This window comes from Chelmon rostratus, chromosome 19, assembly GCF_017976325.1.
Source record: "Chelmon rostratus isolate fCheRos1 chromosome 19, fCheRos1.pri, whole genome shotgun sequence".
NCBI lineage: Eukaryota > Metazoa > Chordata > Actinopteri > Chaetodontiformes > Chaetodontidae > Chelmon > Chelmon rostratus.
The window spans coordinates 20,584,922-20,606,831 of record NC_055676.1 but is presented as its reverse complement, the minus strand read 5'-3'; the positions used below and the strand labels follow the sequence as shown (position 1 = coordinate 20,606,831).

The window sequence follows — 21,910 nt, the reverse complement described above, 5'->3', positions numbered from 1 at the left end:
CATTCATATATTGAATTTCAATTAAAAATATTACGTTAACCAAAGCATAATTTGGCCTTGCTGAGGCTGTGAAACAGGTCTCTCCCCTTTGCTTCATCTATTTTACTATTAAACATAAATACAGTTTCCTCTTGTCAGCGAACGTCTCTTCTTCCTGTGTCGTATTTCCCCTTTTAAAACTTTTTCTGTGTTTTATTGACTAAAACGCAAAAGGAACTTTTCAGTGGTGGAGGAAGTACTCATTTATCTTTGGCTACTTAAGTAAAAGTAGCAATACTACAGTGTACAAATACTCTAGTAGAAGTAAAAGTACAAAAGCATCAGTGTCAAACTATATTTAGAAAGTCAAAAACTTTCTACACCGTGTCATCAATAATAATGTGTTATGTTAGTGGATTGCTGTTGAATATCAAACAAATTTTGTATTGATCTGAATCTGCAAAAAGTAGGCCTAACCAGTGACTGTCAGACAAATAAAAAGTAAAGTGGGCTACAATATTTGGCATAGAAAGGAAATACTCAAGCACAAGTACCTAGAATGTGTACTTAAGTACAGTACTCGAGTAAATGTATTTAGTTACATTCCATCACAGCTGTTGTGTGTTGTTCCCTGGTGAGTATTTTTTTAATAATTGTCCCTCATTTGACCGGAAGATGGCGACAAACGCCACCAATGACTGGAAGCCCAACGTCACATAAACCTTCATTAAACAATTAAATATAAAAATAAGCACGATAACTGAAACCCAGCGCACGTGAACCAGTGAGGGCCCCCCCGTGAACGCGCCAGCGGCCGCGTGTGGCTTCACGGCTGCTGCCATGTTCGCAGAGTTCATGAGGACTTGTTGAGAAGAAGATGGAGACGGTGAAGATGTCTGGTGGATGCTGAGCAGCAGCATCATCTCATCCATCCTCCCACAGCAAATAAATGAGTCAACATGGCCGCGGAGCAGCTCGCCCTGTAGCACCACTGAGACGCGGAATAAAACAACACACAGGTAAATAAAACACGAGGGACGGATCGTGGGGAAAATACGGGTTTTATTTGACATGTTACAGGATAGCTGCCTCAGTCACACACAGACATCCAGCCCAGTGTTCACCAAAATAAAGCTACAGGTTAATAATTATTATGTATTCGAATCACTTAGAATAATCAAATGATGGAGGCTGAAATTCTTCCCCTGAACGCATCTTTTATTCTATCTTATTCAAGCCTTGTGTATCTTCTCTTATAGTCCACTGCTTTTATATTGAATCAGAGACGTCGGTCTACTCGTTTCTCTCCTCTGGGTTTCAGACTAAATGGCGTTCATGTCCCGGTTCTCTCGGTCCCGGAGCAGCTCCAGGTCTCCGAACCGGAAAGACTCGGAGCGCGCCTCCCCGAAGCTGAGCGTGTCCGAGCTGGAGCGGCTCCTTTACACCGGGAAAACCGCCTGCAACCACGCAGACGAAGTGTGGCCACGGCTCTACATTGGAGATCAGTGAGTTTATATAATCCTCAGCTGAAGATACGTACAATACAAAGCTGTGCTGGAACAAGTACTGAGATGTTTTACTCAGCTTAGTGTACAAATACTCGATTACAGGTAAAAGCCCTGCATGCAAAACTACAAAACGCTGCACACACACAGAGAGAGAGATCAATACTGGCAGCGTTTCTCCAGCAAAAGTCACACTTTGTCATTTATTATATATTGATTATAACATGCAGCGTCTGTCAGTAAATTATTATTAAGACAATAAAGTGAAATGTTGATGCTCAATTTAAGATATTTCATCTTAGTTTGAGTCACAGAAATATGCTTCAATAGGTTAAAAGCATGAATTAGCCATTTTAATTTTAAAAAGTATGTACTTTTAGTATTTTCAGTCAAAATATACTTAAAGTACACAGTGAGAAAATCAGATTATTATAATTTTCTGTAATAATACAACAATGTGAACGAGTATTTTTACATTTGATGCTTTTAGTACATTTTGCGGACTTTTAATTGTAATGGAGTGTTTTTACATTCCTGTGTTGGTACTCGTACTTAAATTAAGGAACTAAATAATTCTCCGTAGGTGGAGAGAGACGGCAGAATGGAATGCGTCTTCCACCAATTAGGGCTTATATGGATGATATGACACTGCTAACTTCAACAGTGCCATGTACAAGGAGGTTGTTAGATAAAGTCAATCAGAATCTCAAGTGGGCTAGTATGAAGATTAAGCCTAGTAAGTCAAGGAGTATTTCAATATACAGAGGGAAAGTAAGTGATAGAAAGTTTGCTATAGATGGTGAGGAAATCCCAACAATTAGGGAGAAATCAGTTAAGAGTCTAGGACGGTGGTACAATGTGGACCTGAATGATGTTGAACAGGTTGTGCAATTTAGAAAGGATGTTGCAGAAGGGCTGGAGAGAATAGATAAATCAGGGCTCCCAGGAAAACTGAGGTTGTGGTGCTTGCAGTTTGGCTTGTATCCTAGGTTAATGTGGCCAATGTCAGTATATGAAGTCCCATTATCTGTAGCAGAGAGAATGGAAAGGCTAGTTAGCTCTTATATTAGAAAATGGTTGGGTGCTCCCAGGTGCTTAAGCAATGTAGCTTTGTATGGGAAAGGAATGCTTCAGCTGCCAGTATCCAGTCTAACAGAGGAGTTTAAATGCACTAAGGTTAGGACAGAACTTTTATTATCTGGGAGTAAGGACATGTTAGTTAGCAATGTGGTTCCGAATCCTTCTGGGGGGAGGAAATGGAACCCAAGGGCAGCAGTGCAGGAGGCAGAGGCAGCTCTTAGGCATGCAGAAATAGTAGGAAATGTTCAATTTGGCCGGGGAGGCTTGGGGCTTGGCCCAGGCAAACCAGTGTGGAATAAAGCAGGTCTAAAGGAGAAAAGAAAGCTTGTAGTGGAACAGGTGCGTAGGCAGGAGGAGTTGTTAAGAGGGGCAAAAGCAGTTGGTCAAGCCAAACAGGGACAATGGTTGAATTGGGAAGGTGTTGAGAAGAGGAAACTTAGTTGGAGGGACCTGTGGAATATGGAGGAAGGCCGTATTAAATTTCTGATAGGGGCGACATACGATGTGTTGCCAACCCCGCAGAACCTAAGTCTCTGGGTACAGGGCGATCAATCGTGCCCACTCTGCTCAGGTACAGCAAGTTTAAAGCACATTTTGTCAGGTTGTAGAATTAGCTTATCACAAGGCCGGTATACATGGCGGCATAATCAGGTGCTGAGAAGCTTAGCCGCAGGCATTGAGGAGAGAAGGAAGCAGGTGAATTCTGGAAGTTCTAGAAAGGAGAGGTTAGATGTGCAGTTTGTTCGAGAGGGGGAGAAAAATAGAGCTGCTAAGTCAGGGAGAAAGCAGGGAGGTGGCTGCCTGGTAGGGGCTGATGATTGGCAAATGCAGGTCGACTTGGGAGGACAGCTAGTTGTGCCCCAGGAAATAGTTTATAGTAATCTGAGGCCAGACATTGTCTTATGGTCCATGAGTAAAAAGACTGTGTATTTTATTGAGTTAACAGTCCCTTGGGAAAATTCAGTGGAGGCAGCTTATGAAAGGAAGAAGACTAAGTATGCAGATTTAAAGACAGAATCTGAGCAGAGGGGATGGAAGACCAGGGTCTGTCCGGTTGAAGTGGGGTGTAGAGGTTTTGTTGCAGGGTCAGCTGTTTCACTGTTGAGGGAGCTGGGAGTGCATGGGCAAAATTTAAGAAAGACAGTGAGGGAGATGTCAGATGAGGCTGCTAGGTCTAGTCAGTGGATATGGATCAGGAGAAATAATAGTAGTTGGGGGGTGAAATAGGGACAGTGGGGGGGCAGGCAGAGGACATGCATGCCTAACCCGGCAAGAGAAGAGGTTAAAGTCTGAACAAGACACCTCTCCTCTGCTCTGCTTTCCCCGCCCCATCTTCTCGCTCTGCCAATAGGAAGAGAACCAGGAAGTTTAGATAAGGTGGGGGGTGTGGCCAGCTAGAGTCTCTCTTTGGGGCCATGCGGCCTGTTCAGGTGAGTTTGCGTGGTAAGACACAGAGTTGGCTTGTTTTTTGATCTTTTTGGTTGTTTTCCTGTTTTGTCTGCTTCTTGAAGGAAATGTTAGGGTTTGTTTTCCTGCTCTGTTTGCTTTTTGAAGGAAATGGTAGGGTTTGCTGCTTCTTGAAGGAAATGTTAGAAGAGGCTGTTAAATCTAGTCTGTGGTTTAGGCCTCCACCTTCAGCACCTTCTAAATTTTCCACCCCCTACCCGAACAAGGGTCTGTATCCAATCCCTACTTTCATCTTTTGACTCTACCTCTTTATTTTCTATCCCCTACCCGAACCAGGGTTTGTATTCCCACCCCGCTTTTTTCTTGGTGCAGTTGGTGAGAGGCAGGGGTAGATGATGGTAGTGTGGCAATCGGCAGTTACATGTGGCATCTAGGCCTGTGGTAGCATTGTAGCAGCTAACAATAGCTAAAGCGGTGAGAGTATGATAGTATCTTAGCAGTTAGTATTGGTAGCTAGCAATTAACAGTATAGGTGAATCTAGCGTTATTGTCTTCTTCTGTTCCTCTTAGCAGGTAGCGGTTAGCACATAACATTAGCTAAATGGTAGCATCGGAACTGTATTGTCTTCTTCTGTTCTTCCTAGCGGTTAGCAGTAGCATTAGCAATAGTTAAATGGTAGCATCGGTACTGGCCACTACCTGGAGCATCTCTGGGTCAGTTGAACGTGGCGGTGCTGTTTGGATTGTGTAGGAGCAGTGTGAACTGGCACTAGGGGGGGTGACTCTGGGACGCCGGAGTTCACTGCCTAACCTCCTGGAGGTGTAGTGGGACTAAGTAGGCGAAACACTGTTGAAGGGAGGTTTCCACCTGATGACCCCCAGAGACGTGTTAGGAATCACTGCTCTTTGGCAGGTATAGAGGCAGATTAGAGCTCCAAGGTTCTTCACTGAGAATGAATCCTCTTTTTGAGCACAAGTATCTTGTGTTTAAATTAACAATTCCACTGCTGTAAAACTGTATATTCATTAAATGTCACCAAACGAGCTGCAGCATGACATTGTTTCCATCAAACTGGTGGTTAAATGTGAAAAAGTGCATGTTGCTGCGTGACTGAACATTTTTTTTGTCAGTTAGTTCACTTCAACAGGTTCGTGTCATGCAGGCAGGTGAAAGTCTGACTCTGGCCTGTGAAAATCTCCTCCTCCCTGCAGAGACATCGCATCAGACCGGCGTGAGCTGGCCAAACTGGGCATCACACACATCCTGAACTGCGCCCAGAGCAAGTGGCGCGGTGGAGCCGAGTATTACGCCGGGATGAACATCACCTACCACGGCATCGAGGCTCACGACTCCCCCACCTTCGACATGAGCGTCAACTTCTATCCTGCAGCCGAGTTCATCCACAAAGCCCTCGCCAGCGGAGGTTAGTCTGCCCATTCAGTTTGTCTTTATTCATTCGTTTTCATCAGCTCTTACTGCTTGAGCTCAAATTTGGACACGAAAACTCACATAAAAGACAAAAATGAAAACCGTTTTATCAAATTAGGGAAATTCATCATGCAGTAAATTAATCAGAGCGTCAAATGTTCTCCAACTAATGAAATTATGTTAAACAGGAAGTGTTACTATAAAACAGAGCCTGAATATTTATTTATATAACAACAACATTATGAATTATAATATGTAATAGAAATATATAATAGAATATAGAAATATAATAGAAAATATATATTTTGAAAGCTTTTACTTTACTTATTGAAATGCTGCATTACTGTAAATATAAGAAATATATAATATATTGTGATTGTTCTTCACTGCATCTGTTTACTGGTTCTGTTCTGTATCGACCACAACGAGACATGAAACCTCAGACATTTACATCACCTGTAAACTGCATCGATGTTTTCAGCTCAAATAGATCAAACAGATATAAACCATGAAGTAGAGAATACATTTTATAGGATATGTGCCTGGAAGAGAAACATAAATCCCTTTATAATATTTTATTTGATTTAATATTAATTTTGTAATTGGCCACTTGGGGGCAGCAGAAACAAGCTGTGAGCACATACTGACATCATCACCTCTGAAGTTGTTTTGTTTGTGTCACCTGATGAATTAAAGTCTAATTTTCATTTTTTTAGCTGTGTTTGGTCTCACTTAAAAGATTTAGTCTGAAAGGAAAAGGAAAGATCACATCCCAGAAGTGCACAGAATGAACACATGTGGAAAACAGCTGAAGCAGAGTGGATTTAGGTTCATCCTGTGTGTGTGTGTGTGTGTGTGTATGTGTGTGTGTGTGTGTAGGTAAGGTGCTGGTCCACTGCACTGTGGGAGTGAGCCGCTCAGCCACCCTGGTGCTGGCCTACCTGATGATCAGACAAAACCTGACTCTGGTGGAGGCCATCAAAACAGTGAAGGACCACCGAGGCGTCATCCCCAACCGGGGTTTCCTCCGCCAGCTCAACGGCCTGGACGGCATCCTGAGAGAGAGCCGCAAGACGTCTCCGCAGAGCTGAAAACGCCCCCAACGCTCAACCAACCAATCGGAGGCAGCGGCTCCACCGAGCGGCTACACCGGGCAAGGTAAAGGGACCAAGTCAGGAGCGAGCGGCCGGTTTGTGGCACTGCAGCTCTGTAGCAGCAGGCGACAGCAGAGTCAACATCCTCACACTCCATTCAGTCATTTTTAATTCTTATTTATTGATTATTGTTCATTTTATATTGCCTTCTATCTGTGTTCGCGCCTCTGAAACAACGACTGGATTGTAAAAGTGTCCAGTGAAGCTGATGGTCATACACGAGGAGGAGGTCAGAGGAAACTGTCGCAAATTTACCTCAAAGGGATTTATGACAACATCCTCCAGGTGCGGTCACACCAGAATTTAAAACAGCAAATGAATTCATTTCAGTCAGATCAGTGGATTCGCTTGTGTTGATGAACTAAATCTGGACCAATAGCGAGCCACGAACAGAGACTTGAAGCTCTCGTAGCCTTTTATCTGTGTTTCATTTAACCGCCCACATCGGAGCATCAGCTGCTGCACAAACACGACTGTTTTTTAGTCGGTATGAGACAGGAGTCAAAGGTACAAACTCACCTGTAGAATAAACTGTGGTGTCCACCTTCAGCAACTCTTATCACCCAGCACGAATTCAGCTGTGCCACTTTCTGGTGTGACCGGACCGAGACCTGGACTCAGATAAAAACTCCCCCAGAAAGTACTTTAACGTTGGAAAAACTCCAGGACGGATTTACTCGATTATTACTGAAGAAAAACTTCAGTAAGATATTGTTTAGAAGCCAGACGGGCCTTCAAAACACAAGAAAATGAAGTTATGACCTTGTTTTTCATTAGGATAGAAAAATGGTTCCCAACAAGGGGTCCGGAGAAACAACTTAAAATTTTGATTATAACACTTTTAAACCTTTTACGTGAGTTTGACCTCTTCAGGCCTCTGAAAACTAATGCCGATAACTGTCCTCAATATAAATCCATCCAGGGACTTTCATATCTGCTCTCTATGAATCCACAAATAATCATTAAAATTAAATCTAAATCAAAATGATCCTAGAAGTCTTTGGCCAGACTGGTTGATCACCAGTTTAAAGGATTTTTGCTTAATGTTAAAGTACAGAAATGAAAGCTTTCTGATGAGTCTTAACAGAATCTGTAGTTGCTGACACACATTTAAATCCTCAATAAGTCATTTAAATCTCATCTCTGGTGCATTTTTCTTGTTTTCCCACAAAGGTCTTAAAATGATCTGAATTATACCGTAGATTAAATAATCTCATCGGTAGATCTTGTATTCACTTTTATTAACATTTCGCTCCTCAGACCTTCAATAGGTTAAAATTTAACGCCCCCTAAAGCAAGGGCATGATTTCCCCTGGAGATGGCCCCTCTCAATTTTCAAACTCCTATTTTTCTTCATTGTTTTTGTCCTTCTCACTTTAAACATTGATAACTACTTGCCCTGAATTTCGCCTCTCAGGCTTCATAAATGCCTTCTTGGTTCTGCAGACAGAACTCAGGGCTGAAACAATCCACTAACTCTTCTGCATTTCTGGGTAAAAAAAACAACATTTAGCTCTTTTTATTTTAGATAATTCTCCTCATGAAACAGTCAAACCATCAATGAAAGCTAAAAGAAAAAGAAAAACCCGAAAAAATCATTATTGACATTATTACAGTTTTAAGGTACTTTATTCTGGAAATGAGTTTGAACTTTTTTATCAAATATTTCTAATGTAATTTGATATTCATCAGAATCAGGATTCTATCAAGAGACTCACAGGTGATGACTGGGTTGGTGCATTATATGAGGCTTTTTTTGGTATACTAACATTATCATGGGAAGCATGATAACTAATTTAATCACCAGGACTGAAACATCATTAATTAAGTTTGTACAAGTTGCTAAATAAGTCAAATTCACGATCTGGTGCGTTTGTCTGTAGGACTTCAAGAACTTCATGGTGAGTGTTCATTTGCTGGAATAAAATCAGATTTTAGGACCAAATAACTGGTATCATCACTGCCCCCTACTGGTTAAATTATGCGATCGTTTCCGCCCACACATGGGCTGTCCTGTCTTTTCTAGTCAAGGCTACCAGCCATCAGAGAGAAGATTCTTCCTCGCGGTTTAAGTCTTTGCAGGTCTTCCCTCGACTTACTTTTTTACATTCAGCAAGTGTCATTAAGTGCTCTGAACAGCTCACACAGTAGTTGTAGCCCAGGTCTAAACCAGCACAGTTATGTAGCCTGTTGATTATAGTATTGCAGTGTCTGTGCAGTGTGTACACGGTTCTCTGTGGCCAGTGTGTGAATAGCAGCATACAGTAGACGTATGATGTGATTTTTCTTTTCAGTCCTTCTTGACTTTTGTATTAAATATCTTGTGTGTGATCCAGTAGATCCAGCAGTCCTTCAGCCCATTCGGACAGGATTTCACTGCTCTCCTCTTGTAGTTTAACTCATTGTTCTGGTCGGCGCGTTAGAAAAAAACAGAACGATGGGATTACAGGATGTTGTCTGTAGCATTCAACAGGATAAAGTCAGACGTGAGCCTCTCCTGAGGGTCAACAACCACAGTGAGTCATGTGAAGTACATCTTTTCACATTCAGGATGACTTACGCTTCCCCAGGATATGATTATCTCTCATGAGCATCGTGAGGAAACATCCAATAATCTGCTATGAAAGCATAAAAAAAAGATGCTTCAGAACAGAAAACTGCAGGAGGAGCAGTAATTAACACTGGGCTGGGGTGAAACTTTACCTGCATACAGGTTAAAACCAGAGAAAATGCTGTTGGCACGTTGCTCTTTTGCTGTGGTGCGAACTGCAGATGGAGGGCAGGAAGTGATTTTCTGCACAGGAAGTGCTATATCCCGCGCTCTTTGTGTCGTTCACGGTTGCTCAAATCGATCGAACCGAGAAACGAGAAGTTGTTGATCATCAGGCTGACGGGCGGACATTTGTGAGTGGTTAATCTAGCAAACAACCACAGCGCAAACATCAACATCCAGCACGGCGGTGCTGAACGACAGTCGTCCCGGAGCACCTTGGTAACGAGGTCGTGGGCCTGACCGCTAATGGAAAACTGTACGCCTCCACACTTTTCAATGCTTTCATTCGGTTTTTAGAGCAGAACAACGTCTGAACGAGCAGCTCGTTTGTTTTATCTGCTGCCTCAACAGCAGCAAAATCTTCGCTCCTCTTCGTCACGTAAGAGTCACGTCCAACATAAGTTCTGATTCTGGTAATTTCAGCACAGTAGGAACTTTCCTCCATCTCGTCCATTGCGATTTTCACTTCCTGCCCTCCATCTGAATTGAACGTAACCTGACAGCGAGCGACCTACTGAATCCAGTCCGGATGGTGCTTCAAACTCGATATCGTGCTCTAACGAGGCTTTTCAACAACTTCCAGTCTGGTGTATCACGTGAACTTTCCAGTGACTGTTAGCTGTGTAGAGTAGCGCGCTGAGTGGTAACTTAATACGCCAGCACAAGAAGCATTTAGAGCAGACGAGCCGTGGAAGATGATACCGCTAATGTGCCATTGCAAAAGCTACCAACTGCCCGGACAACGCGAGCTGCAGGCTCAGTGCTGCACTCCCGTCTTGCGAAGTCGGCTCTTTTGTCGCGGCGTGAGTCGAGGCTCGTGCTCGCATGCTGGCGAAAAACAACAGGAGAGCCGACGCTGAAGTTTAAACCAGCTTTCCCAGAACCCTCGTGCGTGTTTTTAACGATTACCTCAAGCATCGAACAGGTTTTTGTGACTCGCAGTCCTCGTCTGTGCTGTCTTAACGCCGCCGTGGTGAAGCAGAGGCGAAGATCAATGCCGCTCTGTCGTCTGCGTGTGGAGCTCAGCCATTAGCTTAGCTTAGCGCGTAGCTTGTTTTTACGTGTCTGTTTGAGACATATTAACACACATTGCACACAAAAAAGCAGCTTTTGATTCCCAGCAGAGGATTGCTGTTTTTGTTTTGCGAAGCTAGCCAATGCTAACTCGTTTAGCAGATCACGTTAGAGCAGATGAACACAGTTGAGTCCGTTCCTACGATTTTTCTTCATGAACTTCAGCTGCTGTCAGCTCTATGCTTTGATTGGACGATCACTTTAGAGATGTTGCTAGCCTTTTTTTTAACTTTTGACAGAGCTAGGCTAGCTGTTTCTACCTGCTTCCAGTGTTTCTGCTAAGCTAAGCTAATTGCCTTCATACGACTTTGTCATCTAACTCTCGCCAACGAAGCAGATAATTCCCTAAAATGTTGATATATTCCTTTAAAGAGTGTTTTGTATTGTGGCCTTGAAAAGCAAGCAAACAATCTGGACACGACTTTCGGGAGTTTAAAGGACAGTTTGCTTGGCTGGCTGTTGAATTGTGAAGCTATGATGAAGTCACTCCCAGAATTAAACTCCTCTCGTGTTGCGTTCGGCGTTGGGAAAACGGAGACTCTGTCCAATCTGCCTTCACTGCCTCAGTTACAGCACGGAGGAAACCCTCTGAAGGCAGGATGGACGCGGCCTCGCCAACATTACGATCTCCACCTTTGCTGTGTTGGATCCGTGCGTTTCGTATTCGTGATTTTCCTGTGCCGTGATTGGTCGTGGTCTCACTTCCTGTTTATATTCTCGTACTATCTTTGTTTTCTTACGGCGACCTTTCTATAGGAAAACTTGAATTCTTTTGAGTTTATTTTTGTATCACTCTCTTTGAGGTTCACTGAAGGAGAAACTGGAAAAGGAGATGTTGATGCCTTAATCTGTGTACTCCAACTTGGTTTTTATGTTTTTACTGTGAATAACACTGAGCATTGATGACTTTGTTTTGATAACTTCTGTACTTAATCAGAAATAAAAAAAAAACTTCTCTCAGCGCTGTTGTACTGTATTTTCTATTAAACACAGGTAATCAGATCAGATAGAACAGTAGAACAGTCACAGGGACATTTTACTGCTCTCACTGTAGTACATTTTCATAATTATACTGACATACTTTTACTTAAGTGATATTTTCAATGCGGGACTGAAGTAGCAGATTTGAGTACTGCTTCACCACAGATGTACGACAAACCTGACAAACCGTTGTTCAGTTAATGACTTTAACGACCTAAAAATGTTTCCAACAGCATTAATAAGAATTACTGTTTATTTTCAGAGCTTCATTTTGAGCCCACTGCAGTCAATCAGGTATAATGTCAGGATTAATTCATAGAAACAGTGAAATACAAACACTGGCCTCCCACTTGTTTTATTAACATGAACAACATCACCGTGTTCAGATTTAGTTAGCAAAGAACTGATAAGAAGATACAAAATACTCACAACAACAAGACTCTTTTCTCTTGAACTGACTTTAAAGTCAGAATAATGGAAGTGACCTGATTTAATGCTGCTTTGTTTGTTGTGATGTGTCTGTGTTGGACTTGTTGTTCATGTGCTTGATGCTGGTTTCTGACCCCGTCTTGGCTAAGTCTCACTTGTAAAAGAGATTTTTTTTTTTTTTAACATGTCTTTATTGAATTTTCCACAATAAACCTAGTCATGTAGCAGTCAAACAGACATTAATCAAAAGACACATAACAAAATAAACAAACAAAATATTTGAAACTTCCCCACTTGAACAGGCAGCATATAACCTTCAACCTTTACTCATATCCCACGGTACATCAAAAATTCACATTTCTTCACAATTACATACTATAATTTACAAAGCATCTTCTATATCACCATGTTTAATAAACTCTAAAAATCTTTCCCAAATGTCTTTAAATTCAGAGGTTTTCTTCCTGATAGCATAGGTGAGTCTTTCTAAAGCCAGAGTTGATATTAGATTACTCAGCCACATATTGAGGGTAGGAGCATTAACATTTTTCCAACACAGGGCGATTGAGCGCCTAGCCTGTAGTAGACAAAGACTTACCACCTTTTTTTCATTAATAGGTAGAGAGCAATTAGCTGGATAGATACCCAAAACACACAATTTAGGATTTAGAGGAATCAGGGTAGAGGTCAAGTGTGAGATATACTGTGTCACCATACTCCAAAATCTTTGAATAACCTCACACTCCCATATGCAATGATACAGAGTACCTTGATATACACTGCACTTGAAGCAAAGATCAGGAATATTTGGGTTAAATCTGTTCAATTTTACAGGCGTAGTGTACAATCTCATTATCCACTTGTATTGTATCAAGTGTAGCCAGGAGTTAATGGTCTGAGAATGGGTCCTTGAGCATTGTATCCCATTCATCCAGTGATATTTCCTCATTTAAATCTGGTGTCCATTCTCGCCTCTTTCTCTCAGAGTTTTCCTTGTTATTAACCAAAATTTTATATATTTGAGCAACCTGCCCCTTGCTGAAGCAGTTCTGTATGGAGAATGATTCCAGAGTGGACAATGGAGGTTGCTGAGAAGAATTATTTAGTCGAGACAAAATAAAGCTTCTGATCTGCAAGTATTTAAGGAAGTGTTTGTTCGGGATGCCGAACTTAGTTTTCAAGTCATCAAATGGCAGCAATATATTGTCATTGTATAAATCTAAAAGCTTAGTTATTCCCTTATTAAACCAATTTTTAAAACCCAAATCACTCTTGGCTGGGCTGAAATGTTCATTGCCCCAAATTGGTGAAAAGCAAGACAGTATTGGTAAATCTTCTAGATATTTATGTACTTCATACCAGACCCTAATTGTATTTTTCAGAAAGGGATTGTTATTTTTTTTCGTCAAAATTTTTATTGGGGCAGAGTACAAAAAACTGTGCAGCGTCAATTCCCCCAAAGAAAGAAGTTCAATTTGTAGCCAGGGCAAATCTAATCCTTCAGAAAACCAGAACATGGCAACATGACGACAGGTTCAATGGAACATGGCAATATAGAGGGGACAACCTGAGTCTTGGCTTTCCATTAATCCAGATAAAGCTCAAAAACAGCTTTCTGATTTTTGAAAAGAGTGAGGGTGGAGGAGCTAATGGGATCGATTGGAACAAGTATAGAAGCTTAGGTAAAATTGTCATTTTAATTACACTTATTCTACCTAATAAGGAAAGAGGTAGAGTCATCCACCTCGTAATATCTTCAGATAATGACGCTAGAATGGGTTCATAGTTTGTTGAACTGATGTCTTCTATCTATGTTAATACCCAGATATTTAAAACCACTGACCGCATTTGTGAAGGGGTGGGGTATTGTCGGTTTTCTTCTTTCACTTTCATTCAGAAACATAATTGAAGATTTCTCTTTGTTCACCTTAAATCCAGTGACGCTACCAAATTTGCCTAACAGCCCGAAAAGGGAAGGTATTGATTTTCTTAAGTGTGAAAGAAATACTATAGTGTCATCAGCAAATAGCGCGATTCGATGGTCCACGCCCCCAGCACTAATACCACATATAGTTGGATGCGTTCTTATTGCCAGTGCCAGCGGCTCCATAGCTATTACAAAAAGTAAGGGTGAGAGCGGTGAGCCCTGTCTTGTGCCACGGGATAGTTTGAATGGCAGAGATGTCATGTAGTTTGTACAGACTTCAGCCGTAGAATTAGCAAACAGAATATCAACCCATTTACAGAAGTAGTCCCCAAATCCAAAACGTCGAAGCACATCCATCAGATATGGCCATTCGACTCTATCGAATGCCTTTTCGGCATCTAGTGATAGAATAGCGGTGTCTGAGGACCCTACATTAGCATGCATTATATTAAGCACTCTCCTCATATTATGAAAACCCTGTCGATTCTTCACAAAACCATTTTGGTCAGCATGTATAACGGATGGTAGGACTCTCTCAAGTCTCATGGATAGGGCTTTCGCTATAATTTTTGCATCAGAGTTCATAAGTGAAATTGGCCTGTAAGACCCACACTCAGTTGGCAGCTTGCCCAGCTTCAAGATGAGTGTAATTAGAGCGCTTTGTAAAGATGGAGGGAGGTGGCCGCACTCAAAGGCTTCTGCATACATTTCTATTAAAGGGCCTATTAATTTGTCTTTGAATAGTTTAAATATGTCAATTGGCAGTCCGTCTGGTCCCACTGCTTTTCCACTTTTCAAATTGGCAGTTAATGGCAGTACTGATATCTATAACATCTAGCTGTTTATCCAACCTAAGTTTTGTCTCTTCTGGTATAGTGGGAATTTCTAACCCATCTAAGAAAGTTTTCTGATCTGAGGAATCTGATGGATAAAAGTGTACTGTAAAACGACACAAATGTTTGAGTGATTTCCAATGGGTCAGTTGTATTAAAACCTTTTTCATTCCTATTTGCATTTATAGCTTTTTCTGAATTGAGTTATTTGATTTGCCAGGCAAGTAACCTACTGGGTTTTTCCCCATGTTCATAAAAAGTCTGATTAAGTCTAAAATTAACTATCTTCCGCTTTTTGTGTGGAGAGTATGTAAAAGAGATTTTAATCTCTATGTGATTTCGTTTAATAGTCACCGTGATGTTGGTGATAAAGGTCACACCTGACAGGTCAAAGGAGCTTTGTTGCACTATTTTAGTTCGCCACAGTCGGCGATGACAACCTTGGCTTTAGGGGTGCCGCTTTTCGTGCCGTATGTCTCTATTGCCTTGACAACATTTTCGCCATCCACAACTTTGCCAAACACCACGTGCTTCCCGTCCAGCCTGGAGAGGAGAGGAGCTCATTAGTATGCGAGACCGGTATCTGAAACGGCTGATGAAACCTGAACGCAGCAGCAAGAGGCTCGGAGTGGAGCTCACCAGTCGGTCGAAGCTGTGCAGATGAAGAACTGGGATCCGTTGGTGTTGGGTCCAGCATTAGCCATGGACAGGGTGCCCATGCCTGTGTGCTTCAACTGGAAGTTCTCATCAGCAAACTTCTCCCCATAGATGGATTTACCTCCAGTTCCATTGTGGTTTGTAAAGTCCCCACCCTGAAAAAACAGTTAATTCAGTAACTATGACGACAGGTTCAATCTGAACATGAGAAAACAAGGAAACAGGTCAAACTCCTGCCTTCACTGTACCTGGCACATGAATCTCGGGATGACACGGTGAAACGTGGAGCCTTTGTAGCCGAAACCTTTTTCTCCGGTGCACAAAGCACGGAAATTTTCTGTAAAATAAAGACGCTGTCGCTTCATTAAATATACTTAAAGCAGATAAAACACAATAAATTATAGTCTCATATCAGCAGTAAAACTGGCTCAGAGCAGAGGTCAAACCAGCTGAGGTCATTAGCCAGGCTGCTGAATACTTTATTCTGTTCTTTCTCAATAATAATAATATATGTCGTAAAGGGCCACCCACCCCCCTACAAAGCATCAACGTGATCTGCATCTCTTCGTAGTTATTTTGTGTCCCTTTGTGGTCTTGTTGCATCTGTTTGAGGGTTTTTTGTCTCTTAGTGGTGCAGCTGAACTTAAGTATCTTACTATTTATTTATAAGTCAGATTTAACAATATATTCTACACATTTGGAGGGTGTTATATAATTGTCTTGTGGGCCAATCTGACCGGTAGTTCGAGACCTCTGCTTTAGACATCATGACAATGAAGGTGCAGGAACAGCAAAAACAGCAGCATAATGTATTTGAGTGTAGGAGGCATATATGCCATGTTATGCATCCACTGAGTATGAAATAGGTCAGGCATGTCAAACTGATTCCACAAAGGGCCGTGTGGCTGCAGGTTTTCTTTCCAACCAAGGATGAGCACACCAGGCCAACCAATCAAAATCAAGGGATCACTTTGTTATCAGCTGAAGACTGAGATCAGCTGATTAATTGATTCCAGCCTGGTGTGCTCCTCCTTAGTTGGAACGAAAACCTGCAGCCACACGGCCCTTTATGGAATCAGTTTGACATGCCTGAAATAGGTCATTTAACTAACAATGGCTATGTTGGACACATTCCAGTCAGTCAGTAATGCATCATACAGGTGTTCAAAGCTACTGATATTTTGCTGTCATCCTCCAGTTGGAAATGACCAAAAGAAGTTATTTTTCTTCTTCCTCTTGTCCTACTTATCATTATCAGCAACTGGTTATTCAGGTTGTTCCGCCCTGCTTCACCCACAGCCTTGCCCCGTCTGGAGCACATTTTCAGGTGTGGATTAATACCAGTGCATAGTTGCCTCAACCAAACATAAATCCATGTTGGGTGTGTGCAAAATGCCTGAGCAGCAGCGCTGTACGTTTCTACTCATTGTCAATGCTGACATACCTGCAGTCTTTGGGACCACATCAGCCCGGAGCTGCAAAACACAGACATCGGCAAATCACACAGATGGATGTGAAAGATTTTATTGCTGCCGATTTTAAACCATGAAAAAAAAAGACAACTGAATTAAAGTGACAAACGTTGAGTAAGTAGTTTGATGTTTGTCTTACCTCCATTACAATCCTGCCAGCGTCAGAGCCGTCGACAGTGATGTCAAAGAAAACTTTAGGCTTTTCCATGTTTATAAAAGCACTTGTTATGTAGCTATGATGGAAAAAGACACTTGAGTTGTATCTATTCAGGTCTGTATTTATATGATCTACACACCTGTGACATAAAGGCGTCCGACAGCCAATCACAGCCAGGTTGTTTAAAAAGGCTCAAGAATGAACCAATGCTAATGCAGGTGGGCGGAGCAGAGAGGGGTTTCTGTTGTGACAGTCAACAGTTTGAAATCCGTCCAGTGCAAGCATGTCAGAATCCAGCTCACTTAACATTAAGCATCATTAACCTAACGTGTAATTGGCCATCCACCCAGCGAGAGGCAGGACCTGAGTTTTTTTTAATGTGCATTGGGGTTTTTTTGTATGTAGCCTATTTATGGAGGCACAATTTTTGTTTGTGCACTTAAAGAATGAAATATGGAAGATTCATATTGTATCGGAGTGGCTCCTCTGTGTTGTGTTGTGATTGGTAGAACTATTTACCTTTTAAATGCACTCTGTGCAAGTTAGCTGGAAAATGCATCATCACAAAGCTGAAAACAGGCTGTTTTTCTGAGATACGAGGTTCTCACAGGACAAACATATGATCTTATAGAATATGCCAACAGTATATAAAGTAGTTCAAATGAGCTCAAGCTGAAACATCTACAGCAGTAAAATGCAGCATCCACATTAATGCAGCAGTAATATTAATCCACAAACATCAAATATGATAGAAAAACACTGACAGGAACATTTTACTGCAACACCGACCAATACTTAAATACTTCTACTTCAGTGAGCTTTTGTTACTTGGACTATTTTTAGTGTAGTATTTGTACTTTAAAAGTACAAATAAAATCTGAACTCTGCTTCCACCTCAGTATAAAGACATGACAAACAGTATTTCCCCTAAGTTAAGGTCTATAATGACCTCTAGCGGCCAACTGTGGAACTGCAATAAGACAAAATGAAACCTTATTGTTAGAACACTTGATCAGAGTTCACTTGTCTGATCCCACTTGTGTTAATCAGCTTGCAATTCAGTCATAGAAACACTCAAATACCTTCAAGTTGTTTTATTTACATGATCACAGTCACTGTATTCAGATTTTGTTAACAAATATGCTCCTTAAAGAACAGATTAGAAGATACAAAATATTACACAACAGGTATGAACACAGGAGAGAAACATCTTTAGAGGAGGAAGTGGGTTCAACAGGTGTTTTTCTAGTGATGCTGCAGATGAACCATCTCAAAGACTGACAGGGATGTTGGTGATAAAGGACACACCTGACAGGTCAAAGGAGCTTTGTTGCACTATTTTAGTTCGCCACAGTCGGCGATGACAACCTTGGCTTTAGGGGTGCCGCTCTTCGTGCCGTACGTCTCTATTGCCTTGACAACATTTTCGCCATCCACAACTTTGCCAAACACCACGTGCTTCCCGTCCAGCCTGGAGAGGAGAGGAGCTCATTAGTATGCGAGACCGGTATCTGAAACGGCTGATGAAACCTGAACACAGCAGCAAGAGGCTCAGAGTGGAGCTCACCAGTCGGTCGAAGCTGTGCAGATGAAGAACTGGGATCCGTTGGTGTTGGGTCCAGCATTAGCCATGGACAGGGTGCCCATGCCTGTGTGCTTCAACTGGAAGTTCTCATCAGCAAACTTCTCCCCATAGATGGATTTACCTCCAGTTCCATTGTGGTTTGTAAAGTCCCCACCCTGAAAAAACAGTTAATTCAGTAACTATGACGACAGGTTCAATCTGAACGTGAGAAAACAAGGACACAGGTCAAACTCCTGCCTTCACTGTACCTGGCACATGAATCTCGGGATGACACGGTGAAACGTGGAGCCTTTGTAGCCGAAACCTTTTTCTCCGGTGCACAAAGCACGGAAATTTTCTGTAAAATAAAGACGCTGTCGCTTCATTAAATATACTTAAAGCAGATAAAACACAATTACAGTCTCATATCAGCAGTAAAACTGGCTCAGAGCAGAGGTCAAACCAGCTGAGGTCATTAGCCAGGCTGCTGAATACTCAATAACTTTCACTTCCTCTTTACCTGCCTTACTGCTTTGTATGCTCAAAGGAGTCCTGCTGCTGGCATGGATGGATTATGAGAAAATAGGCCCCCCCATCCCCCCGTACACAGCACCAACGTGATCTGCATCTCTTTGTGGTCGTTTTGTGCCTCTTTCCGAGTGTTTTGTTTTTAATAAATGTCTGTGTGGGGTGAAATCAGTTGGTCAGTAGTGCATGATGCAAGTTTCATGAACATTGAGTGCGAGAGCAGCAAATACGCTGCTGTCACACACTGCCGGCTGTCATAAGGTGGAAACAACCAATAGCAGGACATTTCAAGGGATCATCTTTGTGTTCTTCTACTTATTATGAATGGTAGCACTCCTTGTCTCACTGTTTGCACTCACTTTCAGCTCTGCAACTGGTTATTCAGGCTCTTTTGATTGATGCCTTCAAGCCTTGACCCATATTCAGACTGAACTCTCAGCTGAGGACTAATGGGGACACACAGATTTCCAAGCAAACTTATTCTGGATGTGCGGAAAAGTCATTGAAAACTGCATGCACTGCAGGATCCAGGAGATTCTCCTGACTGTCAGAGCTTACCTACCTGCAGTCTTTGGGACCACGTCAGCCCGGAGCTGCAAAACAGACATTTCAGATCTGGGTGTGAGTATGACAAGTAGTGCAAAGACAGGAAAGGTGAGAAAGACATTTTTCACTCAGCCAATAGAATGATTCAGTTCACAGTCCAGATCATTTGTTTTTGGAATATCTTGTGCACTATTGCATATTTTTCTTTTTGTACTAAACCTATGCATATTTTTCTAATATTGTATATACATATATCTTTATCTACTGTGCAGTGGTGCAAAACACTGTACTTAACTATCCACACTTCACCATGTGCAATTTTCAAAAAGTTCCATTGTCAATTATTATTTTTGTATAAAATGGGTTATAGTCTTTATTTTGTACTTTTATTCTCTTCTATGTCTCCTTTTTACTCCTGCTACCATTGCTGCCGTCAGTAACACCATAATTTCTCCAGCAGGGAATTAATAAAGTTATTATCAAATTTCTCAATTATTTGTTCATTGTTTTCAGTGGTTTGGAGACGGATGAGGGCGCACGGCCGCAGACTGCAGCTTTCAGGACCGGCTCATCACTTCACCTCTCACCGCCTCGGTGATGCGAGCTGCGGCCTGCGCGCACCAGCAGCTGCGGGGCGTTTCCATCACAGTGTGATCAGCCTGCGCATTGTTTCACTGTTCTGATCTGGACCTATCCATCCATCCTTTCATTCATTCATTCATCTTCCTACAGCAGCACACAGTAACATGGAAGCCAAGATGGAAGCCGAGAGGCAGAGAGAAGTTGACGCACTGCAACACGTCTGTGGACACGAAGGTCTCCATGACTCAGAGGGACGGAAAACATGTCCCCGCCACTCATTTTAAAGCTCAATAAACGATATAAAGCGACAAATGCTCAGCAAATATTCTGATGTTCATCTTACCTCCATTACTATCCTGCCAGCGTTGGCGCCATCGATAGTCATGTCAAAGAAAACTCGCGGGTTTCCCATGTTCACAAAGGCGCTGCTGAGACGCTCAGAGACGCACCTGGATGAATGAATGACTCCGCAGAAGCGTCACACGCTCTGGAGCTACTTAGGTCCGCATTTAAGTGGGTCTGTGCACCTGTGATGTAAAGGCTGCACACAGCCAATCGCGGCCACGCTCTTCAGAACGGGCTCAGGAGCGGACCAATGGGAATGAAGGTGGGTGGGGTTAAACGTGAGATTGTCCAAAGAGCAGAACGGGCAGATGGAATGAAATCAGTGATTTCACGGCAGTTGTGTTTGAAGGTGATAGATTCCAGCTGACATTACCTGAGAAACAAGCAGGTATCTGGAGATATCTGCGAGAAAAAAAATGCTTCAAATCATCGTAATGACACCGGTCATCCATTCTGATTGATGCTTAGATCCTTTACTGAAGTAAAAAGTTAAACTCCTGTGATCAAATCTTTATTGAAACAAACAGAAGGATCATCAGCTGAAGATCTTTAAAGTTACAGTTACTGTTGGAGCTGCTGCAGGTGGAGCTTCTTTCAACTACGTCATACACAGCTGGCCAGTTTAGTCCAGCCGTGCCCAACCTGGGGGTCGGGCCCCTCCACAGGGTCAGCAGATAATTAATCCGCTGATTCATGGGAAAGAAGAAGAAACAAAGTTCTGATCCACTAATCTGAATCAAACAGTTGTTGAAATGTTGAATGACATTTTGGTGGAACTGAAGGATCTGAAAGGTGACGAGGAGCCTCAGCTAGAAAGTGATTTTTGAAAGAGAACAAAAGCTAAAAAGGTTGGAAAGTGTCTGTATTATATATTTGTCTCTGGTCTTCATCTACCTGCAGAGAACCATCAGCTGAATGTGCAGCTCCATCAACTCTACAGAGCTGTAAGGTGAATTTCAGCTCGACTACACAGAAAAAGCTGTAAAATCCACAGCAATCAGCAGACAGACTGTTTCAGAGAGGCCAGCTGGTGAACATAGCGCAGCATTTAGCAGCTAACAAGCAGGTATTTCCTTCAGGAGCTGGTGGAGACCAAAACAGAGCTAAAAGAGAGCGAATACTTGACAGATCGGGCGACATAAACACGACCCCTGATGAACGTTCATGCTGCTGCGAGTCTGCCGGATGTGGAAATGAACAACTGAACAAGGAGACGATATGTCACTGTTACTGCAGGTTTAACACTGAAAAGTCTAATATTTCCTTCTCAAATGTGGTAGAAATATTCAGTACCTTGAAATGGCAATACTTAATAATAATACCACTACATTTTCAGAGGGAAATATTATGCATTTTACTCGACTGTAGTTACTCTGCAAGTTAAACATACACAGTAAAAATACTTTTGACTGTATTAAGTATAATGCATTGCTACAGATCCATCTATGCAACAGTAGTGCATATAAGTAAACATAAGCTCCACTTCAA

General features: G+C 42.1%; 3 protein-coding genes across 4 annotated transcripts; 1 reads left to right on the top strand and 2 right to left on the bottom strand.

Annotated features, from left to right (window-relative positions):
• Positions 1-1,305: 1,305 nt before the first annotated feature.
• On the top strand, positions 1,306-11,355 carry LOC121623526 (dual specificity protein phosphatase 26). Its single transcript, XM_041960818.1, has 3 exons — positions 1,306-1,484; positions 5,184-5,395; positions 6,280-11,355. Exons 1-3 carry the CDS (start codon positions 1,306-1,308, stop codon positions 6,489-6,491), a joined length of 603 nt encoding a protein of 200 aa, XP_041816752.1. The 3' UTR covers positions 6,492-11,355.
• A 372-nt stretch (positions 11,356-11,727) lies between these two features.
• LOC121622782 (peptidyl-prolyl cis-trans isomerase-like) lies at positions 11,728-20,544 on the bottom strand. Of its 2 annotated transcripts, none has more exons than XM_041959768.1 (6): positions 20,421-20,544; positions 19,512-19,542; positions 18,691-18,779; positions 18,425-18,597; positions 18,166-18,328; positions 11,728-14,951 (listed from the first exon to the last, which is right to left on the bottom strand). In XM_041959768.1, the coding sequence occupies exons 1-5, from the start codon at positions 20,487-20,489 to the stop codon at positions 18,193-18,195; spliced, it is 498 nt and encodes a 165-aa protein (XP_041815702.1). In that variant the 5' UTR covers positions 20,490-20,544; the 3' UTR covers positions 11,728-14,951; positions 18,166-18,192. The 2 variants fall into 2 exon arrangements, with proteins under 2 accessions (XP_041815702.1, XP_041815701.1); XM_041959767.1 differs by having other exon boundaries at positions 11,728-14,931; positions 18,146-18,328; positions 20,421-20,543.
• On the bottom strand, positions 14,944-16,972 carry LOC121622780 (peptidyl-prolyl cis-trans isomerase-like). Its single transcript, XM_041959766.1, has 5 exons — positions 16,840-16,972; positions 16,673-16,703; positions 15,477-15,565; positions 15,211-15,383; positions 14,944-15,114 (listed from the first exon to the last, which is right to left on the bottom strand). The coding sequence occupies exons 1-5, from the start codon at positions 16,906-16,908 to the stop codon at positions 14,979-14,981; spliced, it is 498 nt and encodes a 165-aa protein (XP_041815700.1). The 5' UTR covers positions 16,909-16,972; the 3' UTR covers positions 14,944-14,978.
• Positions 20,545-21,910: the final 1,366 nt, after the last annotated feature.

Excerpts from the sequence above, each read along its gene's own strand:
- LOC121623526 (XM_041960818.1), top strand. The coding sequence starts at position 1,306 with ATGGCGTTCATGTCCCGGTTCTCTCGGTCCCGGAGCAGCTCCAGGTCT. Across the intron at positions 1,485-5,183 it reads CGGCTCTACATTGGAGATCA|AGACATCGCATCAGACCGGC; the intron begins GTGAGTTTATAT and ends TCCTCCCTGCAG. Across the intron at positions 5,396-6,279 it reads CAAAGCCCTCGCCAGCGGAG|GTAAGGTGCTGGTCCACTGC; the intron begins GTTAGTCTGCCC and ends GTGTGTGTGTAG.
- LOC121622782 (XM_041959768.1), bottom strand. The coding sequence starts at position 20,489 with ATGGGAAACCCGCGAGTTTTCTTTGACATGACTATCGATGGCGCCAAC. Across the intron at positions 19,543-20,420 it reads CTGGCAGGATAGTAATGGAG|CTCCGGGCTGACGTGGTCCC; the intron begins GTAAGATGAACA and ends TCTGTTTTGCAG. Across the intron at positions 18,780-19,511 it reads CGTGGTCCCAAAGACTGCAG|AAAATTTCCGTGCTTTGTGC; the intron begins GTAGGTAAGCTC and ends TTTATTTTACAG.
- LOC121622780 (XM_041959766.1), bottom strand. The coding sequence starts at position 16,908 with ATGGAAAAGCCTAAAGTTTTCTTTGACATCACTGTCGACGGCTCTGAC. Across the intron at positions 16,704-16,839 it reads CTGGCAGGATTGTAATGGAG|CTCCGGGCTGATGTGGTCCC; the intron begins GTAAGACAAACA and ends TGTGTTTTGCAG. Across the intron at positions 15,384-15,476 it reads TCCCGAGATTCATGTGCCAG|GGTGGGGACTTTACAAACCA; the intron begins GTACAGTGAAGG and ends CTGTTTTTTCAG.